Source organism: Delphinus delphis, chromosome 10 (genome assembly GCF_949987515.2).
Source record: "Delphinus delphis chromosome 10, mDelDel1.2, whole genome shotgun sequence".
NCBI classification, from domain to species: domain Eukaryota; kingdom Metazoa; phylum Chordata; class Mammalia; order Artiodactyla; family Delphinidae; genus Delphinus; species Delphinus delphis.
The window spans coordinates 82,908,467-82,932,473 of NC_082692.2; the positions used below are offsets into that span (position 1 = coordinate 82,908,467).

Consider the following 24,007-nt stretch of genomic DNA (forward strand, 5'->3'; position numbering starts at 1 on the left):
CTTCAATACCACACTTCCAATACTTAATAGATCATCCAGAGAGAAAATTAATAAGGAAACAGCAGACCTGAAAAACACTATAGACCAACCGGGCCTAAAAGACACATAGAACATTCTGCTCAACAGCACCAGAATACACATTTTTCTCAAGTAAACTAGAACATTCTTCAGGAAAGATGATAATGTTGGGCCACAAAGTAATTCTTAACACATTTAAGAAGACTGAAATTTTATCAAACATCTTTTCTGACCACATGGTATAAAATTAGAAATCAATAACAGGAGGAAAACTGAAAAATTCACAAATACCTGCAAATTAAACAACACACACCTGAACAACCAATGGGTTAAAGAAATCAAAAGGGAAATCAAAGTATCATGAGACAAATGAAAATGAAAACACAATATATTAAAATTCATGGGATGCAGCAAAAACAGTTCTAAGAGGGAAGTTGACTGCAACAAATACCTTTATTAAGAAAGAAGAAGAGGGGCTTCCCTGGTGGCGCAGTGGTTGAGAGTCCGCCTGCCGATGCAGGGGACACGGGTTCGTGCCCCGGTCCGGGAAGATCCCACATGCCGCAGAGCGGCTGGGCCCCATGAGCCATGGCCGCTGAGGCTGCGCGTCCGGAGCCTGTGCTTCGCAACGGGAGAGGCTACAACAGTGAGAGGCCAGCGTACTGCAAAGAAAAAAAGAAGAAGGATCTCAAATAAACACCTAACTTTATGCCTCAAGGAATTAGAAAAATAAGAACAAGCTAATCCCAAAGTTATCAGAGGGAAGGAAATAATAAAGATTAGAGCAGAAATCAATGAAATAAAGACTAGAAAGACAATATAAAAAAATCAATGAAACTAAAGGTTGGTGTTTTGAGAAAGTAAAAAATTGACAAACCTTTAGCTAGACTCACTAAGAAAAAAGAAGACTCACACTAAATTATAAACGAAAGAGGAGACATTATAACTGATACCACAGAAATACAAGGAATCATAGAAACTACTATGAGTAATTATATACCAAAAAACTGCCTAACCTAGAAGAAATGGATACATTCCTAGAAACATACAACCTACTAAGAATGAGTCATGAAGAAATAGAAAATCTGAACACAAACTTACAGTTACCAAAGGGGAAGGAGGGGTGGGGGGAGAGATAAATTAGGAATTTGGGATTAACATACACACACTATTATATATAAAATAGATAACCAACAAGTACATATTATATAGCACACAGAACTATTCTCCGTATCTTGTAATAATCTATGATGGAAAAGAATCTGAAAAGGAATATATATATACATATATCTTTATATACAAACACACACACACACCATGTATAACTGAATCACTTTGCTGTATACCTGAAACTAACACAACATTGTAAATCAACGATACGTCAATAAATATAAATAAAATTTCAAAAAAAGGTAAGAAAATCTGAACAGACCAATAATGACTAACAAGTATGAAGTAGTAATCAAAAACCTCCTAACAAAGAAAAGTCCAGGATCACACGACTTCACTGGTGAATTCCACGAAACATTTAAAGAACTAATAACAATCCTTCTCAAACTCTTCAAAAAATTGAAGAGGAGGGAATCCTCCCCAACTCATTTTATGAAGCTTGCATTACCCTGTTACCAAAGGCAGATAAGGATAAGGATCCCTAACGAATATAGATGGAAAAATTCTCAACAAAATATTAGCAAACTGAATTTAACAGCACATTAAAAGGATCATACACCATGATCAAGTGGGGTTTACCCCTGGGATGCAAAGACGGTTCAGCATACACAAATCAATAAATGTGACACACCACATTAATAGAATGAAGGATTAAAATCATATGATCCTCTCAGTCAATGCAGAAAAAGCATTTGACAAAATTCAACACACTTTCACGATAAAAGCTCTCGGCAAAGTGGAGATTATTTATATATATATGTATATGTATATTGAACACACACAACTCAATAGCAAAAAAATCCCCCAAATAATCCAATAAAAAAATTGGCAGGCAATCTGAATACACATCTTCCCAAAGAAGACATATAAATGGCCAACACGTACTTTAAAAGATTCTCAGCATCACTAATCATCAGAGAAATGCAAATTAAAACCACAGTGAAATATCACCTCAGACCTCTTAGGACAGCTATTATCAAAAGGACACACAATAATAACTCTTTGTGAGGATTTGGAGAAAAGGGAACACTTGTGCACTGTTGGTGGGAATGTAAATTGGTACAGCCACGATGAAAAACAGTACAGAGTTTCCTCAAAAAAATTAAAAATAGAATTACTGTATGATCCAGCAATCTCACTTCTGGGCATATATTCAAAAGAATTTAAATCAGATCTCAAAGAGATTGGTCACGTTCATTTCAGCATATTCACCATAGCCAAGACATGGAAACAACCTAAGTGACCATTCACAGATGAATGAATAAAGAAAATGTGATCTATCTATCTATCTATATACACAAATACAATGGAATATTAATATTATTTGGCCATAAAAAAGAAGGAAATCCTGCCTTTTTTGACAACATAAATGGACCTTAAGGACATTATGCTAAGTGAAGTAAGTCAGATGGTGAAAGACAAATACTATATGATCTCACTTATATCTAGAATCTAAGGCCAAACTCATAGAAACAAATAGAATGGTGGTTCCAGGGACTTGGGGGTGTTGGTCAAAGGGTACCAACTTCCAGTGATAAGATGCATAAATTCTGGGGATTTAATGTACAGCATGATGACTATAGCTAACAATACTGTATTATATACTTGAAAGTTGGTAAGAGAGGAGCTCTGAAGTGTTCTCACAAAAAAATTATGTGAGGTGACAGATGTGTTAATCAAGCTTATTGTGCTAATCATTTCACAATATGTATGTGTATCAATCAACATGTTGTACACCTTAAACTTATGCAATGTTATATGTCAACTATAACTCAATAAACCTGAAGAAATTCTATTTAACAAGTAGTCAGGCTTTGTTCCTTGCAACTTTTGTTAGGGATTGGGGGTACTATTCAGTTCTTTTCCCTTTTAAGGCTCTGATCCATGGAATATATATACAAGAATCAACTGCAGAAAGAAAGGCAAAATAGAAAATTGTTCGATGCTTGGTAAGAGCACTGTATCCTAAGGCAAGGCTTTGGACCTGGCTCAGGTTCAAGGACAAAGGGAGACTCCCTCTTATTCTCTTTGCAGTATCTCAATCTTGGGACTTGCACACTTGGGACCTGTCTAGATTGGGGGTGGGGGAGGAGAGAGAGAGGGAGGGGCAGGGGTAAAGGTCTGTCAGAGAAGAAGTAAAGAATGAATAAGGGAGGTCAAGCTCTAAGAGGATTTCTGATTTGGCTTACCGACTTTACCATGTTTCCTTACAAACAATATTACAGTCCTCCCTCGGTATCCACAGGCAGTTGTTTCCAGGAGCCCCCGCATATATCAACATCTGAAGATGCTCAAGTAAGTCCCTTAAATAAAATGGCATAGTAGTCAGTCCTCCCATTCCGCAGGTTTCCCTTCCACAGATTTAACTAACTGCACATGGAAATTCTGATCCACAGTTGATTGGATCCAGGTTGCCAAACCAGTGAAAACAGAGAACCAACTGTGTATTTGTTGAAAAAGATCTGCGTATAAGTGGACTCTTGCATTTCCAACACCTGTTGCTCAAAGGTCAACTGTGGGCTTCCCTGGTAGCGCAGTGGTTAGGAACCAGCCTGCCAGTGCAGGGGACATGGGTTCGAGCCCTGGTCCGGGAATATCCCACATGCCGCAGAGCAACTAAGCCCGCGAGCCACAGCTACTGAGCCCGCGTGGCACAACTACTGAAGCCCGCTCGCTTAGAGCCCGTGCTGTGCAACAAGAGAAGTCACCGCAATGAGAAGCCCGCGCATCACAACGACGAGTAGCCCCCGCTCGCCGCAACGAGAGAAAGCCCGCGCTCAGCAACGAAGATCCAAAGAAGCCAAAGATAAATAAAATAAATAAATAAATTTATTTTAAAAAAAAGGTCAACTGTACATTTCCTGAGCACTTGCTATGACAGGCACCTGCTAAGTTTGACATTATCACCTCAGTTGATAATCCCAATACCCCTCAGAAGTTTATCTGTTAGAAATTGTGTGGGTGACACTGTACTCATCTGAGTACCCCTGGGAAATGGGTGGTACCCTCAAGCCAGAGGTGGGGTCAGAAATAGGGGAAACTGCCAGGAGATACAGTGGGCGGGCATGGACATGTTCTTCCACCTCTAGACCTGAAGGGTGGGAAGACCAAGGTCAGTGGGATCTCAAGAAGGAGCTGTAGCCATCAGGCAGGAGGTGTGGCCTTTCAGGGAGGAATGCAGTCACTGCCCCAAAGCTGCAGGGGTGGGGGAAGAGCTTGGGGAATAAATACTCCAACCTCTCTCTTTCCCTCTTTCTCTCCGATTTCCTGATAGTGCCTCCCATTGACTGAACGCCTTTGGAAGCTGGAGGTCACTGGTGCTTTGAGATAGTCCATTAATGTCAGCCTCCTCTGGGAACAGAGCACAGGGTAGAGCTAGATCTGCAGAGGCAAACAGAATATGCAGCCCAGGCATGTGTCTAACAAATATATTTCTAGTAAATGGGACACATTTTTACAAAAAAAAAAAATCCATCCTTTATCTAAAATTAAAATTCAACTGAACATCCTATATTTTTATTTGCTAAATCTGACAATCCTACCCTGGGCACCATGTTGCCCAAACAAAATTGAGGATTTTCGTATCAAAGAAAGGTGGTATAAATAAATACTGCATACAGGATGAGCTGCAGCTGCCAGAGATGAGCATTACTATGGTTCCTATTTTACAGATTCCGAAGCTAAGCCTTAGAGAAAGGGGGAAATAAGGCTAAATAGCTAATAAGTGCTAAATCTGCATTAAATTCCATTTAGGCTGAACCCGGGGTCTTTCAGCTCTTATGCTATGGGCCCTCATGACTGAAGAAGCTTCAGAAAGCAAAACAGAGGTCAGGTTAAGGGCTCTTTAACACACAGCCACCTCACCAGTGAACTGTGGCCCAAAGGAGGTCAGATTGTCATCAAACAGATTGGTAACTCCTCCTTTTAGAGCGGAGGTTCTTTATTGGGGTGGGAGGTTGTCCCCTCGAGGGATATTCTGCAATGTTTAGAGACATTTTCAGTTGTCACAGCTGGGGAGAGCGTGCTCCTGGCATCTAGAGGGTAGAGGCTAGGGAGGCTGCCAACATCCTACATTGCACAAGACAGTGCTCTACAACGGAAGTATCTGGCCCAAAAGGTCCACAGTGCAGAGGTTGGGAAATCCTGTCCTAGAGGAAAGAATAAGTAGAGAAGTATAGAATGAATCCCCCCAGTACATAACTGCCATATACAAAGAGGGAGCTTGGACCAAGAGCCACGCGTGAGATATCCCCTAGCACCTATGTCCTAGAGCACAACCGATCACATGCCATTTTCCTTCTTAGATTTGTACATTTAACTTTGCCTACAACACAGGAGTGAATGTGAATATGCCAGGAAATGTTCGATAGCCAGAGAGACCGGAACCCTACCACGAGATTTTTAGAATTTACAGTTTGAGAACAGTTATGAGCACCATTATGAAACTATTTGTTTAAAGCAAACTGCAGTATGTACACAAGGAACTTAGCATCAATTAATTCTTTGTAAAGCCAAGCATAAGTAGAAGTAAATACGCTATTTAAAATCCTATTTATAGAACCAAATTGAGATTCTATTCAGGTTATTTGGGATCAGCTGTCCTCTATATCAGGAGGGAATTTAGAAGATAAGAGTGGACACAAATTTGATCTTCCCAGATTGGCTCTGTTTTTGATTTAAGGACAGTCTGTGACAAAGAATGGTTACTGATGTGATGGTTCATAAATCAGTCACTTTAAATTGACATAAATCTCTCTTCTCACATATTATCTTCAAAGAAGGGATAACACTTGCTTTATTAATGTCACTAATTGATTGAAAGGAGAACCCTAGATTTGGGCCACTGTTCTACTTGTTAAAAATATATTGTTGATCAGAATCTAGGGACTTTGAGTTTGGAACTATTTTCTTTCTCCCACAGGGTTTATCTGATTACCTTGCTAGTCTTATGGCATGGTAACTTCTGACAATGCCCCAACATAGACACTGGGCTCAAGATGTCTATATCCCTTGAGATCCTTGGTAGATCTCCAGACCAAACCTTCTGCTCTGTTGAGACTGTGCCAGACCTACAGTGTACGTCAACCCAACAGCTTCTGAAGGGTAGATTGGACCTGCATTGCTAGTCTAGTATTATTTATGCATCAAATCTATGCATCACTATTTAATTATCAAGATGCTTGTGTTAACTGGAACCAGAATTTGAAACTTATTAAAGACATGAATTCCATGAGACTTTTCCAAATGGAACTCTAGCCAGAAGGTATTGGTTACTTAAGTAACCAAAGGGGATAGTTACAGTGAGGGCTCATTTCTAAAGTGGTCCAATGGCATTAATCCCAGGTAGAGGAACCAGAGTGCGTAGATCTTCTCCTGTGTTAGATACTGTACGTGGGTATTTCCTATCCACTTCTAATAACAACAAATCAGCCTCTTCATTCCCATCTGAGGGATGAGGAAAATGACCTTGGGCATGTGCCCTAATAAAGCATCAGGTTGTTTATCTATAGAATGGGAGTGAGTCCCCGGGTGGTCTAGTGGTTAGGATTTGGCGCTTTCACTGCCATGACCTGGGTTCAGTCCCTGAGATGAACTGAGATCCCACAGCTGAGCTCCCGTAAGCCACGCAGTGCAGTCAAAATTAGAACAAGCAAAACTGTAGCTTCTTCAGAGACTTGAAAAAATAATAATAAAAATAAATAAAATGGGAGTAATGATAGTACTTGCTTCATGGGTATACTATGAGGATTAAATGGGACAACACATGCGGAACCTAACTATATGACGAGATGATTAGGTCTTCTCATTATTTCTACTACTAAGACAACCATGTGAGAAAGTGACCCCACTATACCACCTGACATCCAAATAACACGAGCCACAATTTTTTCAGTTATTTACACGTGATCTCAGCGATGGCTCAGACACGTCATACACATTGACCTTTTTCTTTCTTTCTTTCTTTTTCGGTCGCGCCACCCTGCTTGCAGGATCTTAGTTCCCCGACCAGGATTGAATCCCCGATCCCTGCAGTGGAAGCCCGGCGTCCTAACCATTGGACCGCCAGGAAATTCCCCACATTGACCTTTTTCGATCTCCCAAGTTTAACATGTTATTTAATTTCCAGAACCCATCCCCTTAACCCCCAAAAAAGGAGGAGGGGGAAAAAAAATCTATAGACCCAGCATTTTATATATGCTGTTCCCTGGTCTGAAGGTATCCTTTCCTGCAGATTTGAAGAAAATCATGATTATTTTAGTCTGGTGTGTTTGGATTATAGCAAGATAAAGGATCCATTAGAGTCAGGATGGTTCTGTAGCTATAGTTCCTGGACAGGAACCCATTAATTGACTGGTACCCGGCAATGTTAATACCACAAACTGCTTGCTGCTGACTCTGCTCTTGGATGGCGACTATCCAATACTGCCCGATACTTGATGATTATGAAAAAAAGTCTGTTTTTTTTTATTTAACAAGATAACAGCAATCTTGTATATAAATGCACACACATACACACACAGAATCAGAAGCCTTCCTTGACTGCACCCTGCCCCCAGCTGGGTTGGTTGCCTACTCTCTCCATTCTCTGTGTCCCTGATCATATCACTTTGCAATATATTCCAATGACCTATTAACTTGACTGACTCCCTGATTAGACTGCAAACTTCTAAGGGGTGGAGCCCATGTAGGAGACTGCAGTATAAATCATTATTTATTATTTATAAATAATTCTAGAGCATGTGAAAAACCAAGGAAATAAGAGTACATCCAGGGACTTCCCTGGTGTTAAGAATCCGCCTGCCAATGCACGGGACATGGGTTCGAGTCCTGGTCTGGGAAGAACCCACATGTTGCAGAACAACTAAGCCTGTGCACCACAACTACTGAGCCTGAGCGCCTAGAGCCTGTGCTCTGCAACAAGAGAAGCCACGACAATGAGAAGCCTGCACACTGCAACAAAGAGTAGCCCTGCTCACTGCAACTAGAGAAAACCCATGCACAGCAAGAAGACCCAATGCAGCCATAAATAAACAAACAAACAAATAAATAAATAAAATGAATACATCCAGAGTGTGTCTGCACACACTTGCATGGTGGCATTTCAGAGAATGAGGAGAGAATGGGGAAAGTTTTGAATGGCGTGGATGGTGGTCCCTGGAGATGAATTAAAGCAATAGGTGAACTAGAATATGGGGATCTTAAGTGTTCAGACCTGGTGATCTGGACAGTAGAGAATGATTTTCCCCACTTTTTTGTAAATTGTAGGAAAATGTATTACATAAAATTTGCCATTAAGTATACAGTTCAGTGGCAGTAATTACATTTACAATGCAGTGCAACCATCACCACTATTTCCAAAACTTTTCATCATAGAAACTCTGCAACCATTGAGCAGAAACTCTCCTTCTTCTCTTCACCCAGCCCCTGGAAACCTGGAATTTATGTTCTGCTTCTATGCCTATTCTGGACATCTCATATAAGTGGAATCATATAGTATCTGTCGTTTTTTGCCTGGCTTATTTCATTTAGCATAATGTTTTCAAGGTCCATCCACGTGGCAGCAGGAGGACTGTTATGTGGAGCAGTGGACTAGAGACAGCAGTATCTTGTAAAGATGGTGTTTGGAGGTGCGTATTAGTGAGGTGTGGACTTGTCTGTTATTGTGGAGAGAATTTAATATTTTCTAGCAGCTGGAAACCTAAACATTCACAGTGTTCCAACCAAATTTTGATCAATATATAAAACTTATATCTGTTAGGACTGAGGGCACACACGGTTGATGAAACTTCTCAGACAGTGGCACCTGTTACAGTGACACGGCCAAATGTGGGATAAAACTGCCGGGAGAAAGTGGAGGAGAAGTGAAGGTCAAGTTGGAAGGCAGGTGAAGTGTGTGGTGACTGTGAATGTTTTTAAAGACGAGCATCCTTTTGCGGCAGTACTGCTCATGTGGCAATGATTGCCGGCTTGTTCACTATCTCGTAGAGCCTTTAATGCCTTCTAGTGGCTGTCAGAAACACTCGAACTGGAGAGTGTGCGATGTATGCAAAAGATTTGAGAATCAACACACTTAGGGTCCTAACACGCTCACATTTAATTTGTGAACAGTCAACTCTACGTGCCAGAGAGAGACAGAGATAGGAGAATGGAAGAGACAGAAAAAGAAAGGAAAAAATAAGTTGTGCAGGTGATTCTGACTGCCATTTCATTCAATGAGCTTATGCCCCAGAGTGGATATAAGCTGGGAAATATGCATCTGTTTTCTCAGCTTCCAAAGTGTGATCTTTTTGAGCAGAAATGTGCATCTAGGGTTTAAAAATAAGTACCATGTGGTCGTGAAAGAGAAGCTACTTCAGCTGGGGCTCAAGTGAAGAAGACGTATTAATGTATTCCAAAATCAGCCAGGTTGCATTGGCTGAAAGATGATGTACATCTCTAACACATCTTCTGGCATCATTTTGACCAGACATAATTCTCACCTTATGGGCTGACTTTAGAAGCTAAATCTCTCCTCTGATTCTACAATCATCTTCGGGATAGGATACGGTGGAAAACCTATAGCATCCTGCAAGCTTTCTTAAATACAGTCGGCAGTGCTATTGAGATTCTGGGGTTGCAAGTAGCAGAAAGTACCTAGAGCTAGCTCAAGCTTGCAAAAAGATAAGGCATTAGCTGAGAGTATTTGATAAAAATCTGCATTTGTATCTGTAGCTTTGAAGAAACAAAGATCACAATGGATGACTTTCAAGAAGATAGTAGACTTTGCTCTTAATGTGTCTCACGCAGTGATGTTCATCTTATTAAAAATGCAGCTGTATTCAGGAGGTCTGGGAGGGAGCCTGAGAGTACGTATCATGTAACAAGCTCCCAGGCGTTATTGATGCTGCAGCTCCTCTGACAAACATGTGAGCGGAAAAGTTCAAATGCTGCAATTTTGACAGCATTCATTCTCTGAGGCTTTCACCTTCCAATTCCAAATTCCTCAGAGGGGATGTGATTGCTCTAGCCTGGGTCAGGCACCCTCCACCCCCCGCTGCATCCATCAACTATACCTAAGGGGTCAGGTCAGGAAATGGCAAAGTCACCCCCACCACTAGCATGCAATGAGTGCTTGCTCTAGGCCTGTCGCTGTCTATGCATTTTATAAATTTTATCTCCTTTAATCGAGAGGTCAGCCCTTTGAAGTGAGGGGAAAAAATGAAGGCTTAGAGAAACCAAGTGCCTTTCTCAAGGTCACACGGCTAGTAGGCATCAGAGCCAGGCTTTGAACCCACACTGCCTGGCTCTAGAGCGCCTGTGTTCTATCGACTTTAAGATTTGGCCATGGGGGCTGGAGTGCCTTGTGAATGTGGGGAGTAGTTCCAAGAGAAAGAAGAATCACTGTCACCTGGGCAGTTAACGCTCAGAAGATTCACTAGAGGGACTTCCCTGGTAGTCCAGTGGTTAAGACTCCGCGCTCCCAATGCAGGCGGCCCGGGTTTGATCCCAGTCGGGGAACTAGATCCCGCATGCCGCTACTAAGACCTGGCGTTGCCAAATAAATAAATAAATATATATTAAAAAAAATAATAAGATTCACTACATAGGCACTACATTAGTGTTTGTGAATCACTATAAAGAGACCAGTTAGGTTACCGGAGTCCTACAGTTTCTTCAATAAATGATAAACCCAAGTTCAGAAAAAGAACAGAGGTGTTATATCAGAGACCAAAGTACATATACAGCTGACCCTCGAACAAACATGGGTTTGAACTGCATGCATCCACTTACGTGTGGATTTTTTTTCAATAGTAAATACTACAATACTACATGATCCATGGTTAGTTGAATTTTTGGATGCAAAACCATAGATACAGAGGAACTGCAGAAATGGAGGAACCACATATATAAAGGAAGACCGACTATAAGTTACATGAAGATTTTCAGCTGTGCGAAGCTTGGCGCCCCTCCCCGCCACGTTGTTCAAGGGTCAAATGTAGAACGGATAGCAGATAAAAGCCGTCAGAAGGAATGGTTTACTAAGTGTCCATGGACAGATGAATGGATAAAGAAGATGTGGCACACATATACAATGGACTATTAGCCCTAAAAAGGAATGAAATTGAGTTATTTGTAGCGAGGTGAACGGACCTAGAGTCTGTCATACAGTGAAGTCAGAAAAAGAAAAACAAATACCGTATGCTAACACATATATATGGAATCTAAAAAAAAAGGTTCTGGGCTTCCCTGGTGGTGCAGTGGTTCAGAGTCCGCCTGCCGATGCGGGGGACACGAGTTCGTGCCCCGGTCTGGGAAGATCCCACATGCCGCGGCGCGGCTGGGCCCGTGAGCCATGGCCGCTGAGCCTGCGCGTCCGGAGCCTGTGCTCCGCAACGGGAGAGGCCACAACAGTGAGAGGCCCGCGTACCGACCCCGCCACCCCCAAAAAATGGTTCTGAAGAACCTAGGCGCAGGAGAGGAATAAAGACGCAGAGCAGAGAATGGACTTGAGGACACGGGGAGGGGGAGGTAAGCTGGGAGAAAGTGAGAAAGTGGCATTGACATATATACACTACCAAACGTAAAATAGATAGCTAGTGGGAAGCAGCCGCATAGCACAGGGAGATCAGCTCGGTGCTTTGTGACCACCTAGAGGGGTGGGATAGGGAGGGTGGGACACAAGAGGGAGGGGACATGGGGATATATGTATACATATAGCTGATTGACTTTGTTATACAGCAGAAACTAACACACCATTGAAAGCAATTATACTCTAATAAAGATGTTAAAAAAAAAAAGGGATGGTTTAGTTGCCGGCTCTGTTACTTAGTGTGAGCCATGGACAAGAAACACAGGCATGCCCTGGAAAAACGTTAGAAATGCAGGTTCCCAAATCTCAAGCCCGACCTCCTGAATCAGAGCCTGCATGTTAGCAAGGTTCCCAGTGATGCGTAGGGTTTGGGTTCGTCAGTACTACCTGGAATTCCACAAGCAGCTCGGGACCATCGTAGGACTCTCTCTCGGCACACTTGCTTGCAGAAACTACCGTGACAAGTCTATCCCAGGACCAGGGAGCTGACAAAAGGGCTCCCTCTCTGCAGGCAGGCAGGCAGACTGAGAAAGGGGGAAGAGGATTGCTTGAAGCGGAAGGAGCGGTGGAGAGGCCAGGTGCAGCTCATTGGTCCTCACGCCCCACGCTGCTTGTTAGTATCACCTGAGGACCCTTTAAAAATCAGTGATTGGGTTCACGCTCAGATATAGTGATTTAGTTGGTCCATTGTAGGACTGGAGCATCACTACATCTTTGTTTAAAGTTTCCTGGGTGGATGTACCATACAGGGGTCTAGCTGAAGTCGCTGTACAGAAACCCAAGGAGTGGGGAGTGAGTGTACCTTCTCAACAATCACTTTACTTTCAGCTGTGAAATGAGGAGACATTAGCAGAACAGCATAGCCCTTGAATGTGCTTAAGCTGAGGAGCTGGTACAGATGCAGATTCTGACTCAGTAGATCCAGGCTGAACAATGTTCTGTTTTCTCACATGTCAATATCCTGATCTGATTAAGGTATCTTCGATGTCATGATTCAGAGTAACTTTGAATCAGAATTAACCACGCCCCCAATCCTTCCCTCGAGCATCTCTGCTGAGTAGAGAGTTATTAATCAGGTAGAACCTGTTAACCTACAATTTTATGTTATTTGAACCTCAAAAATACATCTTTCGGATTCGGGTGATTTTTCTTCTTCATTTGGTATGCGTTATGCATTGAATTGAGCCTCCTAAAAAAACATATGTTGGAGTCCAAACCCCCAATAAGTACCTCAGAATGCAACCTTCCTTGGAAATCGCGTCTTTACAGATGTAGTCAAGGTGAGGTGGGACCTAAAAAAGGGAAATTTGGACGCTGGGACATGCACACAGGGAGAATGTCACGTGAAGATGGAGGCAAGATCAGGGTGACGCTTCTATTGGTACAAGCTAAGGTATGCCCAAGATTGCCAGCAAACCTCCAGAAGCCAGTTGAGATACATGAAAGAGACTGTCCCTCACGTACCTCAGAGGAAAGCAGTCCTGCCCACACATGATCTCAGACTCCAGAATTGGGAGCCAATATATTTCTGGTAAGTTCCATAGTTTGCGGTTCTTCGTTTATGGCAGCCCTGGCAAACTAATATAGTATGTAAATACTACGCAATTCCACAACTACTTGCTGGACAAGGAATTGGTTTTACAGTCTAAATGGAACACATATTTAAATAAAATATGCCCCTCGATTTCTAAGAGCTCATAGACTAGTAGGGGAGGGGGGTAAGCATAAGTATCCCTGGGAGCGTACATGCACGTACAAACCAGTAACCTGGAAATTGGTGGGTTGTGTGAAGTGTTAGGTATTGCTCTGGGAAGGATCCATTTACCTGGGAGAGATCTAGAAAATTTTCACTGGGTATGTAGGGTGTGAATTAGAGATTGAAATGGTTGTTCAAGTCATGCAATTTCCTAAAAATCCATTGGCATATTTTAACAATTCACTCTTACATAATTAAAAACCTAATTCCTCAAACACTACTTAAAGTTCAGGTTGGCCTTAAAATATTTTCCCCTTCTCCTTCTGCATGCGGCAACATTATAAGAAGAAATAATTTCTGACAATATATTCAGTTTACTGAGCTTCAAGGAGCTGAAATTTGCTAACGTTTTGGCTCCAGGTGGGCATGATTACCACTGGTTTTAAAGAACAAATTTCTTACATTCTCCATCATTTTCATTGCACTGTGAATGGAAGCAAATCACTGGGGTTCAGACTATTGTCCTGCCAAAGGAATAATTTATGTCGCCCGGAACTGGAGATCTCAAAATAACAAATAACATTTGTACGACACGCAACACAGAACATCTAAAGCGTTTTCTTTATTTTATTTCAACTCAGGCTTGTAATTTCTTATCCCAGAGCATCTCATTAAAGGCTAAAAAAGGGCTTTGGTAGAGCCAGATGAAGCTCAAACCGTCCCTTTGCCTTTAAGCCTAAGAGTTTTAGTCAATTTCCTCTATTTTTTATTTTGTTTTTGGCCCTCATTACTCTATTACAGACATTTACTCTTCCTGGTCTGTGCTCAGGTACAGACATGGCAGGCTTAATCCAGCAGCTCTATTCCATTTTGAAATTCTGTATTAAAATGTCTGGTTGCCTTGGTGATGGGGCAGGGAGGAGGGTTGTCAGATAAAATAAAGGACATGTATGAGACATACACATACTAAAATTTGTTTTTCTCAACTTCTAATTTCACTTCTAATTTTACTTTTATTCAGTAAATCTGGCAATTCTACACACAGTACCCTGGGGTAGAAAAATGTTAGCCTGCATCCCTTTGTGAAAGGGAACAGAGAAAGAGCAAGACGTGAGCTTTACAATCGTTCCAATCTGGGGTAGATTTCTGGCCTTATATCAATACTTGGTTATGTGGCCCTGGGCAGTGTATCTGAGCAGTTCCTCTGGGTTTCCTTTCTCTCTTCTGTAAAATGGATATATTTAACCCTTGCCTTCTCTGGTTTTTAGGATGACGTATGAGCACATAGCGAAGCTATGTTAGAGCCTGAGGCAAAAGGAATAATCAGTAATACTGATTATTATACTTATTTAAAATTTTGATATTTTGTTCATCATGGATTTTTTTTTTTGCCTACGTTTTGATTATTTTTAAAAGACTTCATTAAAATGTTATTTATCTTGTCAACTGGATTTTCTGGTGCCCCCTTACATTTTGCACCTGAGCAAGTACCTCACTCACTTCACTCTAATCCCATGGCACTCACTGAATGTTAAGTATTATTGATATTTACTATTTTAATTTTATTAATAAAGTTTATAGTAATATTAAATATTATTAACAACTCTCTTGTATTCCACTTCTTTGCAGTGTCGCATTAGAAACAATAATGACAACAAACGTTGATAAGGGCTAACTGTGCCCAGGCACCGTGCTAGCCTCCCTATGTTCATGGTTTTACTGAATCCTTAAAATTCTGTGAGATTGGTGCAATTATTATTTCTATTTTATAGAAAAATGATATTTTAAAAAACGTACACAGCTTCCCCAAGAAGACATAGCTAATAAATCAAATTGTTGGGCATTTGAAATTGAGTGTTTTTTTTTTGAAGAGCCTCTGAAACTTGTTTGTACTTCCATGTTTGAATTCAGTATCCCTAGGTGGCGGATCAGAAACCTCCTGCCTGCAATAACCTAAGCAGAGCTTTAGGTGTCCTCATTGACCCATTTTGTAAGCACTTGTTTTCTAGGCCAGAGAAAACTGAGGAAAGGTTTTCTCAGGGGTGCCCTTCCAGAAGAGCTTCAACACATCCTGTGCATGTTTACAGACCGAACTGGGCTAACCTGGAAGGTTTCTGATCTGAAGAAAGGCTCTGGATTGAGCAGGGCCAACCTCTGCCAGCCCGGGAAGGGTGTAAGACCTATCTCCCTGGCACACCATCTCCAAAAGCTTCCTAAGCGTCTCTTATAGTCCCACCTGCCCTTGGACAGAGGTCTGGCAAGTAAGGTTGCCAGGTGCAGGTGTCCTGTATCTATGGGACAATGGTTTTGTTTGGTGTCTCTCACTGATTTTTTTCCAGGATGCCCCGAATGTCCTGTATCCAGCTTTTTTTTGTTGTTTTTTTCCAATAAATTACAAAAATTTAACATTAGAGCTATTTTACAAATTGAACTGGGCATCCTGCACTTTCATTTGCTAAATCTGGCCACCCTACTGTCTGGCTTGTTTGCATTCTCATGCATATGAAAAGGGCCAAGCCCAGGGCCAAGCCCAGGTGAAGCAGCCAGGGCACCCAATTTCAGAAGGCACTCAGTCTCTTGTGAGCGCACGCTGCCCGAGTCCTGGCCTTGCAGGAGAGCTCTGGTTGAAAGGTCAGGAAAACACCTTAATCCGTTTGATTTCTCGGGTTAATATTGGTGCAGCCTCCCTTCATGGTGGACTCCAGAGGGGCACGAATTGATCACTTACAAAACTTCTCTTGAATGCATTTGTTAATTGCTATCCAGGTCTGGGTACTTTCTTGGTATGTGACTTGGTCAAACTACTCAACTTCCTCGAGCTTTTGTTTGGGATTAATAATTGCAAACTTGCTGTGAGGATTAAATAAGAAAAAGAAACATTCCAAAAGCCCACGACAGTACCTGAGACATATGATGAGTTGTTTCAATAATGTTGTCATTGCAGGGGCTAAACTAAAGCAGTGCAAATCCTCAGAACCCCAACTTTCTAGATCTCCTTTAACGCTCAACGTCACTTACCACCTTCTTAGGGAATAATTTATATTGTGAAGGATCTGCTGGGGATCACATGCTGTGCCCAGCTGTTTAAGTGCATTATTTTGTTCAGCATACAAAATACCCTGGTGTGATGTGTCCTAAAGAGGAAACTGAGGCCCAGGGAGGTTAGGAAACTTACCCTAGTTCATACAACCAGAGAGCCGTGGGGCTGGGATTGACTCCAAGCCTGGCGGCCTGTCTCCAGATCTGCCTGATTTTAAAGCCCACACATTTAACCACTGCTTTATGAAGATGGTGATGTCTGCCCAGACACACACTAGCAACTCCCAGAAAGGCTCCTTCCGTGGTAATCAAAGGGCTGCTGGGAATGTCCTTCTCAGTTTGGGGCTGCCAGTCTCCCTGATGAGATCTTTCTCACTCTGGCTTCCCAATCTTTGATCTCCTTATGCAACCATTTTCTCCTGAAATTGAGGAGAGGACAGCATAAAGAATGGTTTTCCAGGAAAAGTTCTGTGTTTGTGTTGGGAGAGAACAACGGTTGGGAGGCTACAAAGCTAGTCTAATTCATAGGACTTTCCAGGGCATCCCTCAAATGCTTTTGCTCTTTTCTGCCACCCTTTTTGCAAAGGTAATTCCTGCCCAGTTTGCTATTAACTAGACCTTCATTAGGAATATCTTCACGCCACACCCTGATCAGAAGTCTCTGAATTGCACATCTTGAAAACTCATGAACTGCAGACTGTCCTGGACTGTTCTTTGCCCTGTTTATTTTAACCATGCCAATTTGATTTCCATCCCTCCCATTGGCCTTTCCTCTTTCTCCTCCCCAGGCTGACTCCTGTTTGCTCCTTCTCTTACCTTTTCATTTCCTTTGGTTTCCACTGAAGGGAGGTGCTTGGTGAGCTATTGCTGTTTATAATATCATGGTAATGGATAGCATGAGATTTGGAGTCAGACGTAGGTTTGAATTTTAGCTTTACAACTTACTTGCTGCATGGTCATGCCACCAAGGCCACAGTAACCGTCCTGAGCCTCTTTATATCCTTTTTTTCTTTTTTTTGTGGGGGAGGGGGCCATGCCGCGCAGCTTGCGGGATTCTTAGTTCCCTGACCAGGGATTGAACCCACGCCCTTGGCAGTGAAAGTGCAGAGTCCTAACCACTGGACTACCAGGGAACTCCTTTATATCCTTTTCTGGGATAAGACCACCTCTGTCGTACAGTTGAAGGATTAAATGAAGTAATGTATGTTTAGCACTTAGCCCATTGTTGCAACTATAACGAGAGCTCAAAAATGACAGCTTTCTTTATTACTTATATTTCCTTAATTCTGGAATAATCTGTCCTCCTATTGTTTCAGTTTCTAAAACTGGCTAAGCTTCTCCTGGCTTTTAGGGCCATGGCAAATGCCACAATGCCATTCTCTAAGCCCTAGGAGAGCTGCTTTTCCTTCTTGCTTAACTGGATCTTTTCTTACCAATCCCTGAGTCAGCCTTCAGCATCACTGCCAGAAAGGTCCCATTGTGTCCCACAAACCTAAGGTATTATCCACGTCCCCTTTCTTCTCACCACTCTTGGCCCCCATAGGACTAGTGATCATTTTAAGTTACTCCAATTGCTCACTTCTGTTTCTCCCTCATTGCACTGTAAGCTTCAGGAAGATATTGTATTTTCACTGCCTAGAGCAGCGACTGACACATAGTTGGTGTCTTAATAGTTGTTGGATATGTGGTTTTTCAAGTTACATAAATCTCTCCCCCACCCTCAGAAAACAATTATCTCCTTCACTTCCCCCTTCCTCCCTCCAAAATTAAGAAATCTCTGCTTTAAATACCGGAAAGCAGCCCACACAAGCATCAAGCCCATAGGGATTGTCGTAACACCTTTTCCTAGATACGTCACCCGGGGCTTCTCAGTGGGGTATTTTGGGCAGGTTGCATAAAACAACTGTTTGTGGTGTTGGATCATCCCATGCCTTTGCAGTATGTTTAATGTCCCTGGTTTCTAGATGCCAGCAGTACTTCCAAATCATTAGGAGATTCCAAAACACAGCAACACATTTCCAAATGCCTCAGTTGGAAATCACAAAACTTCTAAGCCTTGGGCACTTCATGAATATTATAAGTATTCAAGAAAAGATCATTATCGGAAACTCATAAGTTAGGTCGACTCCCATCCCCTCCCAGGTCCCAGGATACGGTCCTTGTCAAGGCTGCTGCTATCCGAAAGCAAAAGGAAATGGCGAGAATGTGTTTGTACGTGTGTTAGTTAAGAACGGCACTCAGGTAAGTATCACCATCACAGAGCTCATGCATATTTCCTATTTTCTTTTGCAGGGAAGATAGACTCGCTCAATGAATCACACAAGGTAGAAGAGGATGGAAGTGTACTAATGACATTCTGGAAGCGGGCTCAGGTTCTAACAGAGTATTACTCTAAAGAGTAACACTCTTTAGAGTAATCTCTAAAGAGTATTACTCTTTAGAGATTACTCTAAAGAGAAATACTCTTTAGAGATTACTCTAAAGAGAAATACTCTTTAGAGATTACTCTAAAGAGAAATACTCTTTAGAGATTACTCTAAAGAGAAATACTCTTTAGAGATTACTCTAAAGAGAAATACTCTTTAGAGATTACTCTAAAGAGTAATCTCAGATTTACTCTTTCCAAAGAGAATCAAAGAGCTTAGGCCACAAGCACAGACATCTCATAGAGCTGAATCCTGACAGGCGTCCTCAGGGCATGGGTGGAATAGCATATAAACTTCATGTCATCATATTGCCCCGAGCAATCAGAAATGGGGAAGGGTCAATAGATATTTTCAGTACTCCTGATCAATATTTAGTTCATTATCATTATCTGTGATGGTAACAGGTCTGTTCGCTGGCATGGGACATTTCATTGACTAGAAAACAATTTAAGAAATGTACTTGGTCTACTGATGAGCTCATAGAGCAATAAATAATGGAACCTCGTGGGCAACCATGTAAGACTACGTGGTACCCTAAATAAGGGTTATCTTGACCTGTGTTTGGACTGAAGCCTGCTTCTCTGCCTTTCTGCCACAGGTAAATGAAAGAAAACCGGGCCTATTATCTTTAATAAGTTATGAACAAGGGAATCTGAGCTTAGCATATATCCACTCAATTTTCATTAACGTATTTTTTAAAAATCCTGTTTGCTCCCCTTACTGTGGAGACACTGTTCATGGAACAAGGTGGTAGCAGTTTATGAGTTGCAGTGTGACAAGTCAGGATCTATTTCCTGCTTTTCTCTCAATAGCTATAGGACTTGGCAAATTACTTGAGTTTTCTAATTCTCAGATTCTGTAAAATGGAGATATAATAGCACTATGTACCTCACTGGGCTGTTGTGAGGATGACATGAGCAAACATACTTTTGCAGAGGGACATACCTTTCTTTTTCCTGCTCCATGTGGCACAAGGAAGAGGAGGCAGAGGAGTAGAAAAGACCTATGGAAATCCAGAGGAGGGCATAGGAATGGAGTTAGAAACATGGGGGATGAAGGGCCCAATAAACTTTGTGCCGAAAGGTGAGTTAAGTTTTGCATCATCTTCCGGACTCCATATATGTGTTAAAAGACTTTTCTCTCTGGAAATGGACTGCATTTTGTGAGATCATAGAGCACTATGATGACTTGCCTTATTTTTTAAAATTAATTAATTTTATTTTATTTATTCTTGGCTGCATTGGGTCTTCATTGCTGCGTGCCGGCTTTCTCCACCCGCGTGGAGCAGAGGCTACCCTTTGTTGCGGTGTGCGGGCTCCTCATTGCAGTGGCTTCTCTTGTTGTGGAGAGCGGGCTCTAGGTGCGCGGGCTTCCGTAGTTGTGGCACGCGGGCTCAGTAGTTGTGGCTCGTGGGTTCTAGAGCACAGGCTCAGCAGTTGTGGCACATGGGCTTAGTTGCTCCTCGGCATGTAGGATCTTCCCGGACCAGGGCTCGAACCGGTGTCCCCCACATTGGTAGGCGGATTCTTAACCACTGCACCACCAGGGAAGCCTGACTTGCCTTATTAGTAAGTGTGGAGGTAGGACTTCCTTTGATAGAACTCCAGATCAGTGTTACTCAAGGGGTAATCTAGAAACTCTGTTACTAGAACTTGGGACAAGCTAAGAACAGAAATTTTAAGTCAGTGTTTAAACACTTGGATTGAAACGTGACAGAGTAGTTTTATGTCTGATGAATCTAATAATAAATACGAATGTATACTTTTGTATCTCTTATTTCATCTCTCTAGTAATAGATATTCTCTAAATTTTTTTCCCTTAGTAATTCACTTTATTTCACTTTACAGAATATAGGCCCACAATGACTGAACTTTTTAAAAACAGGATTTTCTCCACTGACAGTTTAGAAAAAACATCAAAACTTTTCTACACTACCAAAGAAGGTCGTTATTCTAATTCTGAAAGCTCTTAAAGACTGGTGTTTGAAGCTTTGTTCCTAAGAACAGTCTTTAATAGTTCAAAACAATTCTGGAATCTTTAGTGCTTAACATTAAGCTTTTATGAATACAAGGAAGAATCTTGAATAATTTTCTCAAATATAGAAAAAAAATTAAACATCCAGGAAGGTGAGGCAATTTTTTCAATCCACCTTGTAAAACATACATCTTTATGAGGTAGATCAATATACACTGACAAAGGGTGAGGCCCAAGAGGTTTTGGTGAGAAAATAAGTTGTAAAACTGTACTTGTAATATGATGCTGTTTTTTAAAAAATTACTATAGGCATAGGAAAAAATCTGAACAGTTATACAATAAATTAACAATTTATCTGGTAATGTTAGGCTTATAGGGCACAACTATGTTTTTATGTTGTATATTTTCTTCATGTTTGAAATTAAAATGAGTATATGATATTTTGTAATACAAAATTAAAATGAGTATATGATATTTTGTAATAAAAACATCAATTTGACATGTTAAAAAATTTATCTCTGTCACTTTATAGTCATTAATAAGCATATCAATAATGTGGTTGAGAAATGTTTTCCAAAAAAGGTGAGGGGAAAATCATTTAGCAGCCCCACTGTGCTTCCATTTCTATACCTTCTTTTTCCATTTGGGAGCCAAGTTTTGTCTGTTTTTTCAAGGTACACCTGCAATTCTGAGCATACCATTTCTTGAACAGGAAAAGGTTATTTCCACGTAAGGTACTTGCACAGAAATACTAATCTCCCTATATTTCACTTCCCACTCACCTCTCCCCGCTGTCTGGGATGAAAAGATGTCAGATGAAATATATCCTTGAATTTAAAAGACCTGTTTGCCAGTCTGAAAAACTAGAATGAATGACTTGTTACAAATAAACAACATTAGTAAGATTAGGAAGCCTACATTGGTTATCCTCCATGAGGTAATAAACTACCGTATTTCACCAATTCTAAGACAATTTTATTCTAAGACACAGCGTTACGTTATGTCTCACTAAGAAAAAAAACCCGAAAACACTGCCAATTCAACTATAACACGTCAGCAATCAAAAGATGCATCCCGATTTCAGGGATGTAAGTATGAAAAAGTGGGCATCTTGGAATCCACAAAATATGGCAATACCTAACTAAAAATCTACAATCTTGTCCAACCTGATTACTTGAAGTAGAGTACCTTCAGCTGGTTTGTATGAACCCTGGACATAAATGGAAGGAAGGATACATAAACATTTTCAGTAGCACACCTTTCATTTATTGACCTATGTAAAAAAAATAATAGGTCTAAAAAAGTCAGAACAGTAAAAGAATATGCAAAAGGATATATCTGTTTCTAGAAGGCTATACAAATATGCAAAAAGGAATAAGTTATTTTTTTGCATGTCTTTTTGTTTTCCAAATTATTTTCCCCCAAACTTCATTTTCAATGATACAAATGACTAAGGACCAGTTTAACAAATCAACTTTATGTATATATTACATGCTTTGGAATATAGATAGAAAATGTTCCCCAAAAGTTGTTCAGAAACTTCTCTATTCACAATATGAACAAGAAAACTGTATAAAAGAGGGGGAAGGAGCACCTTTTATGGAATTCTGAAGCAGAGTAAAGATGAAAAAAGAAGATCCATTTAGAATATGGAAATATTTGTTAAAAAAAAAACAACAAACCAACCCAAAACATCCAACGATATACCATAGCGAATTATTTCTTCCAAGGAAAGTATGAGGTAGTTTTAGCCTCATAATTAAATTTACGGCAGCTTGGAAGGTTTTCGTTTTTGTTTTTAATGACTAATTTTGCTTTTGTCACTTGGTGACTTAGAACTACCTGGGGAATCCAGACAATATGCTTACTCTTCAAATGTTCACAATTTTAAGGCACGCAATTCATCTAAAATGATGTGGTGTTCGTGGTTTTTTTCTTTATATTGTGTTGGGTTCTTGCTGTATCACCTTAAAATACTTTTTCAAACTCTTGGTTATAAAAACTTTCCATATCAAGTCTGCCATTGCAATGACAGCTGCGTTGGAGAGTTACCAGCCTGAACAATAGCTCATCATGCCATTGGAGTAGAAAGAAAAAAGGAACTCAATGATAGTGTACCTTAGAAAATTCTCCAAGCAGAGTTTGTCAGTTACGTGGTGGGCTGCTTCATTTTTCCCCAATCTGCTACCATGAAGTTATATTACAGGATGCTACAGCCATAAGTCTTTCCAGAACCCATTTTATGGTGCTTATGAAAACCATCACTCTTGATAATAGCCTAAAAACATTTACACTCATTCAGGAATTCATGAAAAATCCAGCTTCTCTTCAAGTAATTTTCTAATACTGTCTAAATTGTTCATGTCCGGGTAGACATAGTATGTAATTCTTCACCAGCTCACGAATTCAAACTTTCCGATGGTGAGCAGTGACGAGCTTCTGGCTTCCCTTCTCTCATCATTCTGAATTGTGCTCTGAAATCTCCCCTGTCCTTCTTTCCTGTTGGAGACCCTGAACGCACTTTTCACAGTTTTGAGGTCTGCCTTCAACAACTTTTGTTCTCTTAAAAAGTGCTTGCTCTTGGTAAAGGCTGAGTCCTCCTTGGCAATGGTTCACATGTGGTCTTGACCTTGCTGTTAGGTTAGCACCTAGACTTGGAAAGGTGGGTTGTTGTTCAGGGGTTTTGTGTGGCTTGGTGTGTGATTCACTTCCGGGGTCACGGGAGTCCTCTCTTCCACCTTGGATGCCTTTAGGTTTCTATAGCCAACAGCCTTCTGGGAAGACGAACACATTTTGCAAGGCACACTAGTGTGAGAATGCAGTGCTCGGTCAAGAGGCTCAACTGCAGTTCAGACTAATGTTCCAGGCTTTGAGTCTTCGTGCCAAAAGAGCCTCTGCTCACTATTCTCCAGGCTGTCTTCCAGCAGGTTTCCCTCTGTATTGTCCAGTTGACCAGTCTCTGTGTATGGTCTATGAAAGGAAACCAGAAAAGTTACAACTTGTTGTCATTTTTGTTCCCAGGGTACAAAGATTACTACACTCAAAGAAGTTAGTAGAAAACACCGTTAAGAAAAGTATCCAAAACTTGGAAATAAAGGCAAGGGATGGCTGTGT

The 24,007-nt window shown here is 41.1% G+C and overlaps 1 protein-coding gene across 4 annotated transcripts in view; it reads right to left on the reverse strand.

Annotated features, from left to right (window-relative positions):
• Nucleotides 1-20,160: 20,160 nt before the first annotated feature.
• The window catches only part of FRMD4B (FERM domain containing 4B), a 275,548-nt gene continuing 271,701 nt past the window's right edge, over nt 20,161-24,007 (reverse strand). For all 4 annotated transcript variants that reach the window (XM_060022883.1, XM_060022884.1, XM_060022881.1 and 1 more), the window contains one exon: nt 20,161-23,863. In XM_060022883.1, the coding sequence (XP_059878866.1) occupies nt 23,743-23,863 (121 nt within the window). In that variant the 3' untranslated portion in view covers nt 20,161-23,742. The remainder of the gene's footprint in view (nt 23,864-24,007) is intronic.